This window comes from Mya arenaria, chromosome 11, assembly GCF_026914265.1.
Source record: "Mya arenaria isolate MELC-2E11 chromosome 11, ASM2691426v1".
Classification (NCBI taxonomy): Eukaryota; Metazoa; Mollusca; class Bivalvia; order Myida; family Myidae; genus Mya; species Mya arenaria.
In genome coordinates, this window is record NC_069132.1 from 54,631,369 (window position 1) to 54,644,227 (window position 12,859).

A 12,859-nucleotide genomic window follows, 5' to 3' on the forward strand; every position below is an offset into this window, starting at 1 on the left:
AGCAGTTACTTGTAATACCAGCCTACATGCAGAGTGACACATCTCTGTTCCCCTGTCACTGCTCCCTTTACGGGATGGACACCCAGACAAGGTTACTTGTAATACCAGCCTACCTGCAGAGTTACACATCTCTGTTCCCCTGTCACTGCTCCCTTTACAGGATGAACACCCAGACACAGTTACTTGTAATACCAGCCTACCTGCAGAGTGACACATCTCTGTTTCCCTGTCACTGCTCCCTTTATGGGATGGACACCCAGACACGGTTACTTGTTATACCAGCCTACCTGCAGAATGACACATCTCTGTTCCCCTGTCAATGCTCCCTTTACGAGATGGACACCCAGACAGGGCTACTTGTAATACCAGCCTACCTGCAGAGTGACACATCTCTGTTCCCCTGTCAATGCTCCCTTTACGAGATGGACACCCAGACAGGGCAACTTGTAATACCAGCCTACCTGCAGAGTTACACATCTCTGTTCCCCTGTCAATGCTCCCTTTACGAGATGGACACCCAGACAGGGCTACTTGTAATACCAGCCTACCTGCAGAGTGACACATCTCTGTTCCCCTGTCAATGCTCTTTATGAGATGGACACCCAGACACGGTTACTTGTTATACCAGCCTACCTGCAGAGTGACACATCTCTGTTCCCCTGTCAATGCTCCCTTTATGGGATGGACACCCAGACAGGGCTACTTGTAATACCAGCCTACATGCAGAGTGACACATCTCTGTTCCCCTGTCAATGCTCTTTATGGGATGGACACTCAGACACGGTTACTTGTTATACCAGCCTACCTGCAGAATGACACATCTCTGTTCCCCTGTCAATGCTCTTTATGGGATGGACACCCAGACACAGTTACTTGTTATACCAGCCTACCTGCAGAGTGACACATCTCTGTTTCCCTGTCAATGCTCCCTGTACAGGATGAACACCCAGACACAGTTACTTGTAATACCAGCCTACATGCAGAGTGACACATCTCTGTTCCCCTGTCAATGCTCTTTATGGGATGGACACTCAGACACGGTTACTTGTTATACCAGCCTACCTGCAGAATGACACATCTCTGTTCCCCTGTCAATGCTCTTTATGGGATGGACACCCAGACACAGTTACTTGTTATACCAGCCTACCTGCAGAGTGACACATCTCTGTTCCCCTGTCAATGCTCCCTGTACAGGATGAACACCCAGACACAGTTACTTGTAATACCAGCCTACCTGCAGAGTGACACATCTCTGTTCCCCTGTCAATGCTCCCTGTACAGGATGAACACCCAGACGTTACTTGTAATACCAGCCTACCTGCAGAGTGACACATCTCTGTTCCCCTGTCAATGCTCCCTGTACAAGATGAACACCCAGACGTTACTTGTAATACCAGCCTACCTGCAGAGTGACACATCTCTGTTCCCCTGTCAATGCTCCCTGTACGGGATGAACACCCAGACATGGTTACTTGTAATACCAGCCTACCTGCAGAGTGACACATCTCTGTTCCCCTGTCAATGCTCCCTGTACAGGATGAACACCCAGACGTTACTTGTAATACCAGCCTACCTGCAGAGTGACACATCTCTGTTCCCCTGTCAATGCTCCCTGTACAGGATGAACACCCAGACACGGCAGCACAAAATCAGGAAACCTTTGAAAAAGCACAATTCTAAGGTGTTCATTTATCAGTCAGCATTGTAGGAATGGCTTAAACCTGATTCACAGCCAAAAAATCATCAAATTAAATTATGATTTAAAGATGTGTGTTGCATATGTCATATGATGTATGATTTAATCTTTTTCATGGTTTATCGTAAAAGCTCAAGTCAGTTAATAACTCATTTCATTATTACAAACCAGCCAAATAAATAAATTCATCAAGCCACATAAACCAAATATGTAGAAGATTATTTATGAATCTGGGCATTGATTGGCTTTAGAGCTATGCTGAATGATATTATCTTAGTAGCGGATTAAAGAAAATCACCTTCAGCAACCACAGCACTTTTTTCTATTACACTTCATCCATACCATGGTAAAATTGATTGACAAAATCTCACTTAAATGAATATGCATGAGGCAGGGGAGACAACTTTTTTTTTTCAATAAAATCACATGTTACAATTAAATACTCTTCAATAACCCTGTATTCTCAGTTATCTCTGTAGCTGAGATGTTTCAGTGACTGTTTTAAAATTTATAATGATCTGGCGAACTGAGTTTAAATCAAGCTTATGCCAGAATACTTTTTCTATTCGAACACATTAGTATGAGTGCCTGTGCAAATTTTCCCATTTGGTCCTTGTGTAACAAATATAACTGGCTAAATCATTAATCATTCATAATCACAAGATTATCCTAGCCAAAAAGCCCACAGTACACAATAAAGCAGAGTACTGAAACTGTGCTTGAAAAAATATAATAGTTCTTAAATTACTCCTTAAATCAGTTTTGTTTTTCACCATTTGGGAACAGGCTTTTCTGATTGGGAAAAATGTGTCATTTTGAATAAAATTTGGAATTCCAACCTACCATAGATATGAACAAGAATGACTTAGAAAACGGACAAAAAAGATTTTGCTTGTTATTCTATGGGTTTTTTTCGCTAGTTTATAAGGTTTCAACTGCCAAATACTTTAAGTATGCATGCATATTTATAATCCTGTTGTAAGTTTTAATAAAAAGAAAAGAAATTCGTGAACAATATAAATAGTTGCTGTTAACCTGTCTGCAAGCTCAATCACTCGAGAAAATTCACCAACAGCGGTTGCGCACACCAGGGCTGCTTTCACACCTGCCTGCATAGAAAAAATGTCAAAATGTCAGAGATATGTTGATACATGTAAAAACTATGTATATATAGGGGTGAGAGTCCTCAAAAGGGTGATTGTGGTTAAGTGGTAAAGGTGACCACCTTTCACCTAAGAAATAATGGGTTTTATCATTACCACGGATACTTTATCATGGCTTTTGAAACTGGACAATACTACTGGTTTGTTCCCAGGAAATGGACTTTAGCGTACTTCTTAGTTCTTCAAGCTATAAGCTATTGGCTTTCAATGAAATCAAGCTAAAAATTAGTATAAGCTAACCTGTGAATAGTATCAATGGCTGTAGATGTATAAAAAGAATAGACGCCAAATGACGACAAGTCAAGCCTTTTAAAAGAGCCTTTCACAACTTTCACATAGACATAATGCTCTTCAATGCAATTACATTACAGAATAACATGAAGTTGAACGCCTCAGCATGGTGTACCTTCATGGAAAGCTTTTTGGAAATCCTATAATGCATTGTTAAAATAAATTTCAAAACAGTCCAATCAACAGTACTTATTTTGACCTTTAACCTTTAAGTGTGACCTTAATCCTTGAGGTACAGACCTGGGTCGAGAGCATGAAATGCTGCCTCATCATGGTGAACCTTCATGGCAAGATTTTTGAGAATCGTATAATGCATGGTCAAGATACAGACCGAACAAGGATCATATCAAACTTTGACTTCTTAGCATGACCTTGACCTTTGAGGTACAGGCCTGGGCCTTGTGCATGATATGCCACCTCATCATGATGAACCTTCATGGCAATTTTTTGGAAAATCCTAAAACGCATGGTCAAGATATAGCCTAGACAACAATCTTTTCAACTTTTGACCTCTAACCTTGAACTTTAAGGTAGAGACCTTGAACTTGTGCGAGACAAGCCACCTCATGAACAAGGATCATTTCATCCATTTACCTCTTACCTCCAATCTTTACCTTGACATATGACATATAGACCATGACATGCCACCTCATCATGGTGAACCTTCATGGCAAAATTTAGGAAATCCTATAATGCATGGTCAAGAATAGATACAGCATGGACAAACTCAGTCCAAACAGACGGACACACGGACAAACACATGTACACACACATGCGCATACACAGAACTGCCACTGTGACATCTATGTCTAGCTCTTCGCAAGAGGGCTTGACAAAAAATGATTGAAAATAAGATTCATCACTCTACATTTTCATTCTTATACTTATTTTTTGTGCGCCAAGCCCCACAAATATGCCGTCAATTTTGCTGTCATCTTATAAAAAAAAGAATTCATGCTTAGTAGTTAAATAAATTACATATCTAAACAGCAATTTCTTCAGATTAAACAGTATTTGTTATCAAAAGAGCTCTCCGTAAGCCGACCTGAAGTTCCAACAATTCAAGAGTCTTACCTTCTGTGCATCTTCAATCACCTTATCAATGTCCTGAAATTCAGCAATTCACACATGTATGCATCATAATAAAACTATTGGTAAAACCATTTTATTCAATTGTTCAATATGATATTATTTTATGTCTGAAATATTTTGCTATACTATTGAACTTTTAATCTTATTTGAATGCATTTATTACCTTCCAGGTTCTATATTTCATTGTTGATACCAGAATGTTATTTGATTTGCATTTTGTCAGAAAAAAGCTCTGCGAGCTAGTGCGTATAATTTGTGTTTATATCCGACATGAAATACATATTCTTTTATCTTGTATCTTCCCATGCCAAAAAAGCTTCCCTAAAGCTAAGCTAAAAGCATAGCGGTAATGGCACAAATACCCGGTTCATGTAAATTCATCATCCTATTGCAAGAACTCAATAACTGCTTCTATTTCTACATGCAGTTAATGAGTTCTAGCACTAAAATGACAATTTATACCTTGGAAATTCTATATACAGTACAATTGAACGTATTATTTTTGAATTTTTTGTATTTGAAAATATCAAATTTATCCCTTTACATACCTGGAAGAAATCCTTGTCTGCTAAGTGACAATGGCAGTCAATCATTACAACCTGGTCCAAACAGTCTGCCATTACATAAACTGCTGGAATAAATAAAAATCAAATTTAAAGTCTTAATGTTTTATGATATTTTTTGTCATCATTTGATGACAAATAGTGTAAATTTGGTATTTGTGTCAATGTACTCTTCAACACTCCTAACGGGACCTTTTTCCAGCCACGGGAATTGCTAATCTTTACCCAACATATTTAAATATTTTTTTCGAGGAAATTATATTCTTTCGTTGGCTAGGCGTTGGCTAGGGTAAGGTTATGGTGAGTAATTTTTATGACTTGTTAGGTTAAAAGTATAACAATCATGTGGCAGATTAATTGTAAAAACACTCTGAAATTTCTCGCTGTACTTGCTGAAACAAACAAAAATCTAACATGGTACTCTTTACACCCATGATGATTTCTAGGCATGAATGGACAAATTTTCTACCTGTGTGATTTACTTAGAAGTGCATGTGGTTTACATGCAAGTTTTTAAAAAAATGACCATTAAAACAATATAAAACATTCTTTGATGGAAGTCTGTCTAAGAACTAACTTAAACAAATCAAGATGTTGATTGTAACAGCAAGAGCAAACTTATACACCATTAATAAATGATACTATTTTTTGAAATTGTTTGAAATTTCAAGCATTGCAGACTCACACCAAGTACATGTATTAGATTTTTCCACGTCCGTTTGAATGGTTGGAATGAAGGCAAAATGATTGGATGGAACTGTCATAGAATAGTTTAAGAGGAATCGAAAGAAGCATTTTGAAGCTACATGTATTTGATTTAAAAGAAATGTGCAGAAGAAAGAAGAGCTTTAGATTATAATCTTTAGGCCCAACAACAATCAAAATAAATTCTAAATCAATAATCACTAGTAATACTTCCACAGAAGAGGATGACATTGGAAATGAACTATCTCGTTTATATAAATGTTAATGCATGAAGTTGGACTCCCTAACATCTTGTGACTCTCTTTTTCAGATATCAGAATCAAAACATGGAAATAACTCATTGGTAACACAATTCATGCTTCATGCTTAAATGTAGCCACAATAATGCACGTTTAGGGAACTTTTTTAATATTTGGACATTCATTTTGATCCCTTAACATAGAGTTGCCAGAACAAAAATGGTCAAAGACTGAAGTGGCTGTTTATATGGACTAGCTTAATTGAATATATCTTAATACTAAAATTCCCTGAATTTGATGTGTCATCTGGCTATAAATTTTATATTTAACATCACCATAACCTTGACCTTTGACCCAAAAAGCAAAATTGTTCATCTTTAGTACTGACCATGACCAATGTGTATACCGAGTTAAAGGACACTACACAACTATCTCTTGACAAGTATCTGATAGTGATAGAAGAAAGCACCAGTATTTCTTGTTCAGAAACAATTGACCAGGACGCATTAATTACAGTGTCTTTCATGCTTTTCAGCCGTTACTTCTTGTCGACATATACATGTACATTTAAGTATATTAATTGGATCTTTGGCTTGAACAAAATAACATAACTGTCAACAAATGTTTAGCTATTTACATAATTTACAAGCAAAAAAAAGATTTACGTGATTTTGTATTTATGCAGTCGGATTCTCGAAGGACTATTTTAATGAATGACGCAAGACGCTGATAATGACAGTCGATAGATTAACTAGAACACATCATGTTTTTTCACATCATCATGATTTTCAAATTTCATTATTTCTTTCACTAAGAGTAGCTTCCCCTGAAATGTCTATTTTAAAAGAAGTCTTTCCATTGGTTTTGTATTTTTTCCAGCCTCCATTTAGACCAATCAAAATCCTGCTTACTAAAGTCATCTGATTTTGACAGGAGAACCAACATGCTGAGTAATATCGGCTGTCACTTGTAGTTTTCGGTCGAAAATGGAAGAAAGAAGCGATCGGGAGACGCTTTTGGGGTTTAAACCCCAGAAAGAAATAATTTATAACACACTTTTACCATACAAAGATGATTTAGACTTGGAATCGAACTCGTTTTTGGCAGAAATCAAAACCAATCTGGGACGAGCTGTTCAACTTCGAGACATTAAAGTTGGCGTTGGACACTGGGTTAACCAGCTCTCACGGTTTGATATTATATTGCATTAATCATTATTGAAGATAAATTAGAATGGATATTCAGGAAAAACAGTTGTTTTTTGAATGGTTTATAATCAAATTGGATTTGTAATATAATTTCGCGACTTAAAAAAGGAAATCCTGGAACAACCTATTTTCGACCGCCCCCTGAATATAGGTAAAACACTTCTATTTTGCGTCACTTTTGGTCAAAATGAGCTCCAATTGTTAACCATAACAGTGGAACTGTCAGAAAACTTCATTTGAAAAAGAATGGGAATGCTAGTGTTAAAAATTCCTGTTTTACTTGAAACAACTCAAATTAGTCATTTTTAATCAATGCTAAATTAAACCCTTCAGTTAGAATGATTTCACGTGTTAATTACTTCTTTAAAAGCATGTTGTTTTTGTCTGCCAGATTTAACATATCTACCAGAGCCTAAAACCTATGCCCTATCATTTTCTAAGTATAGTGCTCAACATTAAAAGCGCATTTAAATATGGTTTATTGCTTATTCTAAAATTATAAGTTTGTACCCATATGAAAGCCATTAGAAGGGATGATGCATTCCTTTGCCCCTCTTGTGGTGATAAGTAACTATAAAGTGACTGTATGGCAAATACGTTAACATGTTATTACTTTTTTTAAGAAATAAAATACTTTACACAGGTAAAACAAGTTATACAATTTAATATAAAAAATACTGTGCTCAAACTTTTGTTGTGAAGTAAAGTTAAAGGTCATGGTCGAAAATAGGTTGTATTAAAGACAAATACAACTATGACAGCTGCCATTTTTTTTTCAAAGATGAATGATTGCTTTAAATGGTACACACAAACATTTATCTTTTATTATCACTTATTTATGATTGAAATCTAAATAATCCTTAGGCGATAGAAAACAGGTTGTTCTGGGATATATTCCCGATGACATTCATGACCATAAATTATGTAATTATTTTATTTTATGAGCAAACATTTTCTGTTTTATGAAAGCCACTAAAATGTTGGTATAACTAACTATAATCAATGTATGTATATATAAGCAGAATGTTATGAAGTTACATTTTCGCATATCATCACCATATTTATTTGTACTGCAGTTACAAACGACTTTATGGACTAAAGTTCTCCAAAGATGACCAGCTACATTTCATCCACTTGATGTATGAGCTGACCGTGATCCCTGATTTAGAGCTGTCCCTGGTGCACAAGTTTGCTTCGATGCTTTCATCACTTCTTAAGTAAGTTCCCTATTTCCGGTGAATTCATACATGAAGTTTAGTGTGTGCAAGTAATAACAAGCTCTCATGGTAAAAGAGCAATGCAAATGTTTTTGCAGTCATGTGTTCGAGCCCATACACAGACAAAGTTTCCTAAACGGTTTATTTTAGTGGTGTCAGACTACAAGAGAAGTCGTACTAACACTAAAACTCGCACTACTACGAAGTTGTGCCATATACAGAGAAGTCATCCCCCATATGGATTATATAGTACATGTTATTTCTGTCAAACTTTACAAGGTATAATATTAGATATCTTTTTTAAAGGTGTTTTATTGATTAAGAATTTATGATGGTAAATTAATATAAAGTCTGTATGACAAGCTACTTTTATGAATATACCCATACCGCCTATATAATACATATGTTGGGCGACTTCTCCATATATGGCGTTACTATGTTGTGGTTCGAGTTTGCATAATTATGGTTGTGTTGGTGATAACCAGCCGCCCATTTTCCAATGGTCATGTTTTCAAGCCCAACACCAGGCACACTTTTCCTCCAAGGGTTACTTCAGTAAATGAATGATTGATGTCTTCCTTTCTTTGTAAATTGAATTTATATATAATATATAATGCCAAAAAGGCTTGTTTAAAAAAAAAAGATCTTTAAACGCATGCAATTCTATGGCTTTATTTGTAGAAAAAAAAAGTTACTGACTCGTGAAGACCTAACTATACAATGGCGGCCTCTGTATAAATTGGTGGACAATGTGATGTATAACACATATGACCAGCATGGATTGCTTCTTATGCCAGCGTAAGTTAATTTTGTTACCATTTGAACTTATTTTTGTTTAAGGGACTTTAATTTGCTTTTTTTCAAGGCAAGAGCATACTATGAATTTAAGATTTTAATGACTTATTAATTCCTTATCTTATATTGGTACGAGTATGTAAATTCACTTACCCATGTCAAAATCGAACGGACAGTTGCATATATTGTTTGAAAAACCTCAATTTCATGAAGACAAATGTATATATGATTTCACATAACAGTTTATCTGATCAATCTACAAATGCCATCAGAATAAATAGGAAATTACTGTTTCTACAAGAAGTACATCTACCATAATTTTCAGCTGAATAAAAGAGAAAGGATTTTCAAGAATTTATGGTTATATGTGGTTGTCTGTTAAACTAATATTTAAAGACAATGATTTGGTATGTAAAGTCAAATACTTTAACAATAGTGCATAATGAGAGTTTTTTCTTAATAATGCAAGCTAGAATACATGTATAACATGGGTACAATTTTTGTGTTGTCTTCTTTTCAGAACCCTAGTACAGACACTTGAAAGTCTGGTCAGAGACTGTAGATGGTAAGTACTATTATACGGATTGACCCGTTTGCCTGAGAGTTATGGGAGGCCTCTGTACACTGTCCGTTTTGGTAGCATCATTCTGTCCTCATGAAGTCCAGCATGGGCGCCTTTCTTCATAGAATTAAATGCCTGAGACTGTATCATATTTCTTGTCTTTTGATTAAAACTTATATGATTATAAATACATGCAATCTCTACATAATTGGTAGTTACAAACTAATATTACTTCAACTAATACCATGTCCTTTTTAAAACCTAGCCAAAACAATATATTATAAACTGTCTTGTTTTATACTTCTGTATGTTACCTGACATGTAAGGCCTAACAAAAAAAATATGATTCAACCCGATATAAAAGCTTTTGACCATAGTGGGTTTTTTTCAAAAGAATAAATAAAAACTGTCCTCCTGCCATAAACACAATTTTTGTTTAAATATAAACTGTCAGACAGAGAATAAAGCTCCATGACTACAGCAATATATGAGTGACATTTGTAAGAAATGGTGATATTTGCAAGAAAAAGCGCTATTTGCAAGAAACTGATCTTGACATTAAGTACATGTATTATATGAGTGACATTTGCAAGAAAAAGCGCTATTTGCAAGAGACTAATCTTGACCGTATATATAAATGGCTGTCAACGAGTCTTTTGACGATTTATTTTACTATGGCCTGACACAAGAAATGTCAAAATAATAAAAAAAGTGTCCCTGATTATTGTAGCTTCCTACCAACCCTACCTAATAAAGCAAACAATGATTTTTCTTATGCTTAACTGTATTTGGATCACAATTGTTAATTGATTTTGTGATTAACATTTTTCAGTTATGTTACATGCAGGGTTTTCAATAAGTTTAGATTTAACCGTCTCAAATGGTAAAGTAACCGACCAGCTTCTACTTATTCTACTGAAAATTCATTTAGTTTTCCAAATTTGAACCGGCCCTATTGCCATTTGAACCGTCCATTTTGGCCGGCAGCCGGTTCTTATTGAGAACACTGTACATGGTTGGGATGTATGAATTGAATTCCAAGTTTATACCTGTATATATCTCTCTTCATTTATAGTTTTAACTTGGGCCAAATCATGATTAACCCCTTGCATGCTGGGTAAATTGTCGTCTGCTCAAAAATGTTGTCTGGTTTATTCTAAATTTCTTTCAGTTTACTTAAAACTTTCCGGATATATTGACTGAGTGGCAAACAGCTTGGAAACTGACCAAGCGCCGAGTTACTCGGTGTCTGGTCTGGTTCCAAGCTGTTTGCAAAGCCTTTAAAATCGCCATCAGCAGCCTAAGGGTTAAAGACAACCAGTTAAAATTCCTACTTGTATCACTGTAGTTACTTCCCCTTGGAGAGCACCCAGGAAATACTAGAAGAGTTGCGTCCCCTGCTGTGCCCATTTGATGTGACTGTGATCAAGGGACTGCAGCACCTTGAACTCTTTCTGCCCACCTGCCAGAAACCAGAGGAGATGGACAGGGGATTCAGGTATACCTGGACAGCTACCTATATGATTGTATTTATTGTGCATTTGAATTTATAGGAGAGAAAAGGATGTTGTAGTTCCTTTCTGAATTATGAGTCCATGTTGGGGAAAAAAGCATATACATTTTTGGAAAATTTGTGTAGCAAAAAATGCCATTTGAGAAAAAAATAAGCACTTTTCATAAAATTTAGAAAAAAAATTCTGTCTCCTGCAAATGAGGAAATTATTAAAATACTTCTTTCTGTTTCCTTTCAAAAGACCTGAATTGCTGAAATATCAATCTGTGTGAGTGTAAATATTTATTCAAAAATTGCATTAGATCAGGATGGTTAATATTGCAAACTGAATTCTGAATGTGATGAAAAACAACAATTTTCTGAATTCCATAATTCCCCAAACCTACTTCACACAATTCATTAGGATGTTGAATACACAATCTCTGGTAAAATTGGGAAAAATATCATATATTTTGCTAGGGGAATGGGTCTGACAGTCGGACCCGTGGGAACTATAGAAAAAAGTCTGCATGTTGTGAAAATATTTTAATTCAACAGTGTTTTGTAACATCCATACCATAAGTTATTGTAATAAATTTGAGAAAATTAACATTTTGATATTTAGCTATTATTGATTTACAAGTATTAACACTTTCAAATGCTGTAAATTAAAATGTAAACTATAAGTAACCCACATATATATTTGACAAATATGTTATAATGTCACCTAAAGCCAAATCAGTTCATGTTAGATAAATATCTCTTTTCAAACATGAAGGTTAAGTTTTCAGTATTTGATGTATTCCCCAGGCTATGGTTTGATGAGCTGATAAACATGTGGGATTCCTTCCAGAACAATCCTTCCTGGGAAAAGGTATGTAGTCCTCATCTCATGAACAAAGTAGTGAACAAATGTAACATTGAATGGTTAGTTTGATTTCATATATCCATATGATTAAAAATGTTCATTTATTGTCATGTACTAGTGTTTTAGCTAGAGAGGTATGGGAGGGTGCAGCACCCTGTCCTATTTTGGAAGCAAACTTCTGCCCTAAAGGAGACCAGAATGTACACCCTTCTGCCTTTAAAGAATTAAATGCTTAAGATAGTCAAATATTTCTTTTGTTTTGATTAAAAGTTGAAATATGATTTTGAATTCAAACAAACTTTTCATATAAAGTAGTTGAAACCTTATATAATACTTTAAATACGAACGATTTCTAACATTTTCTATGAAATTCATAATGCTGTAATCATTCACTGCCTGATACAATGTTCCCTTTTGTCCCTCAGCACCCTGGCCCTTTTCTGCAGCACCCAGTCCTTTTTAAAACCTACCTAAAACTCTATGTACTAAATTATACAGATAAAGATTAGGTTTCCTACATGAGCTGTGTTAGGTTGTCTGGTTAACACAGTGGTTAGCGCATTCACTTCTCACCAAGGTGACCCGGGTTCGATTCCCGGCTTAGCCCATGTGAGTTTGGTTAGAGGTAACCAAGTGGGACAAGTGGGGTTTTTCTTGGTCATGAGGACTCGCATCAGGTTCCCATGTATAATGTACATGTGTGTTGATGATAAATCTACTTGTAAGTTCCTACCAAGATGAATGTAGACAATGGGATTTGTCTGTTTGTGGTGTTTGTATTTGTGTATGTGGTTACCATTATGTTTGTCGTTTGGGCCTTTTCTCGTGTCCTATAACAGGGTGTATTTTTTAATTTAAGACTACTGGGCTTGTCCCTGTAGTTGTTATTATATTTTTGATTGTTTATGATATATTTGCACTTTCTGGTATCCCTGTTTGTGAGGATGGCCTTTAACAATTGTTTCTGA

At 35.7% G+C, this 12,859-nt stretch overlaps 2 protein-coding genes across 5 annotated transcripts in view; one reads left to right on the plus strand and one right to left on the minus strand.

Moving 5' to 3' along the window:
- LOC128209567 (putative deoxyribonuclease TATDN3) overlaps positions 1–6,570 on the minus strand; it is a 34,040-nt gene extending 27,470 nt beyond the window's left edge. For 3 of the 4 annotated variants that reach the window (XM_052913648.1, XM_052913647.1, XM_052913645.1), the window contains exons 1-5: positions 6,415–6,570; positions 4,791–4,873; positions 4,225–4,257; positions 2,732–2,805; positions 1,574–1,658 (exon numbers count right to left, since the gene is read on the minus strand). In XM_052913648.1, the coding sequence (XP_052769608.1) occupies positions 1,574–1,658; positions 2,732–2,805; positions 4,225–4,257; positions 4,791–4,862 (264 nt within the window). In that variant the 5' untranslated portion in view covers positions 4,863–4,873; positions 6,415–6,570. The remainder of the gene's footprint in view (positions 1–1,573; positions 1,659–2,731; positions 2,806–4,224; positions 4,258–4,790; positions 4,874–6,414) is intronic. The other variant, XM_052913646.1, reaches the window with a different exon arrangement.
- Positions 6,571–6,687: 117 nt separating this feature from the next.
- The window catches only part of LOC128208036 (proteasome activator complex subunit 4A-like), a 75,257-nt gene continuing 69,085 nt past the window's right edge, over positions 6,688–12,859 (plus strand). The window contains exons 1-6 of the mRNA XM_052911330.1: positions 6,688–6,938; positions 8,034–8,174; positions 8,856–8,972; positions 9,490–9,534; positions 10,880–11,029; positions 11,834–11,897. Of these exons, the coding sequence (XP_052767290.1) occupies positions 6,736–6,938; positions 8,034–8,174; positions 8,856–8,972; positions 9,490–9,534; positions 10,880–11,029; positions 11,834–11,897 (720 nt within the window). The 5' untranslated portion in view covers positions 6,688–6,735. The remainder of the gene's footprint in view (positions 6,939–8,033; positions 8,175–8,855; positions 8,973–9,489; positions 9,535–10,879; positions 11,030–11,833; positions 11,898–12,859) is intronic.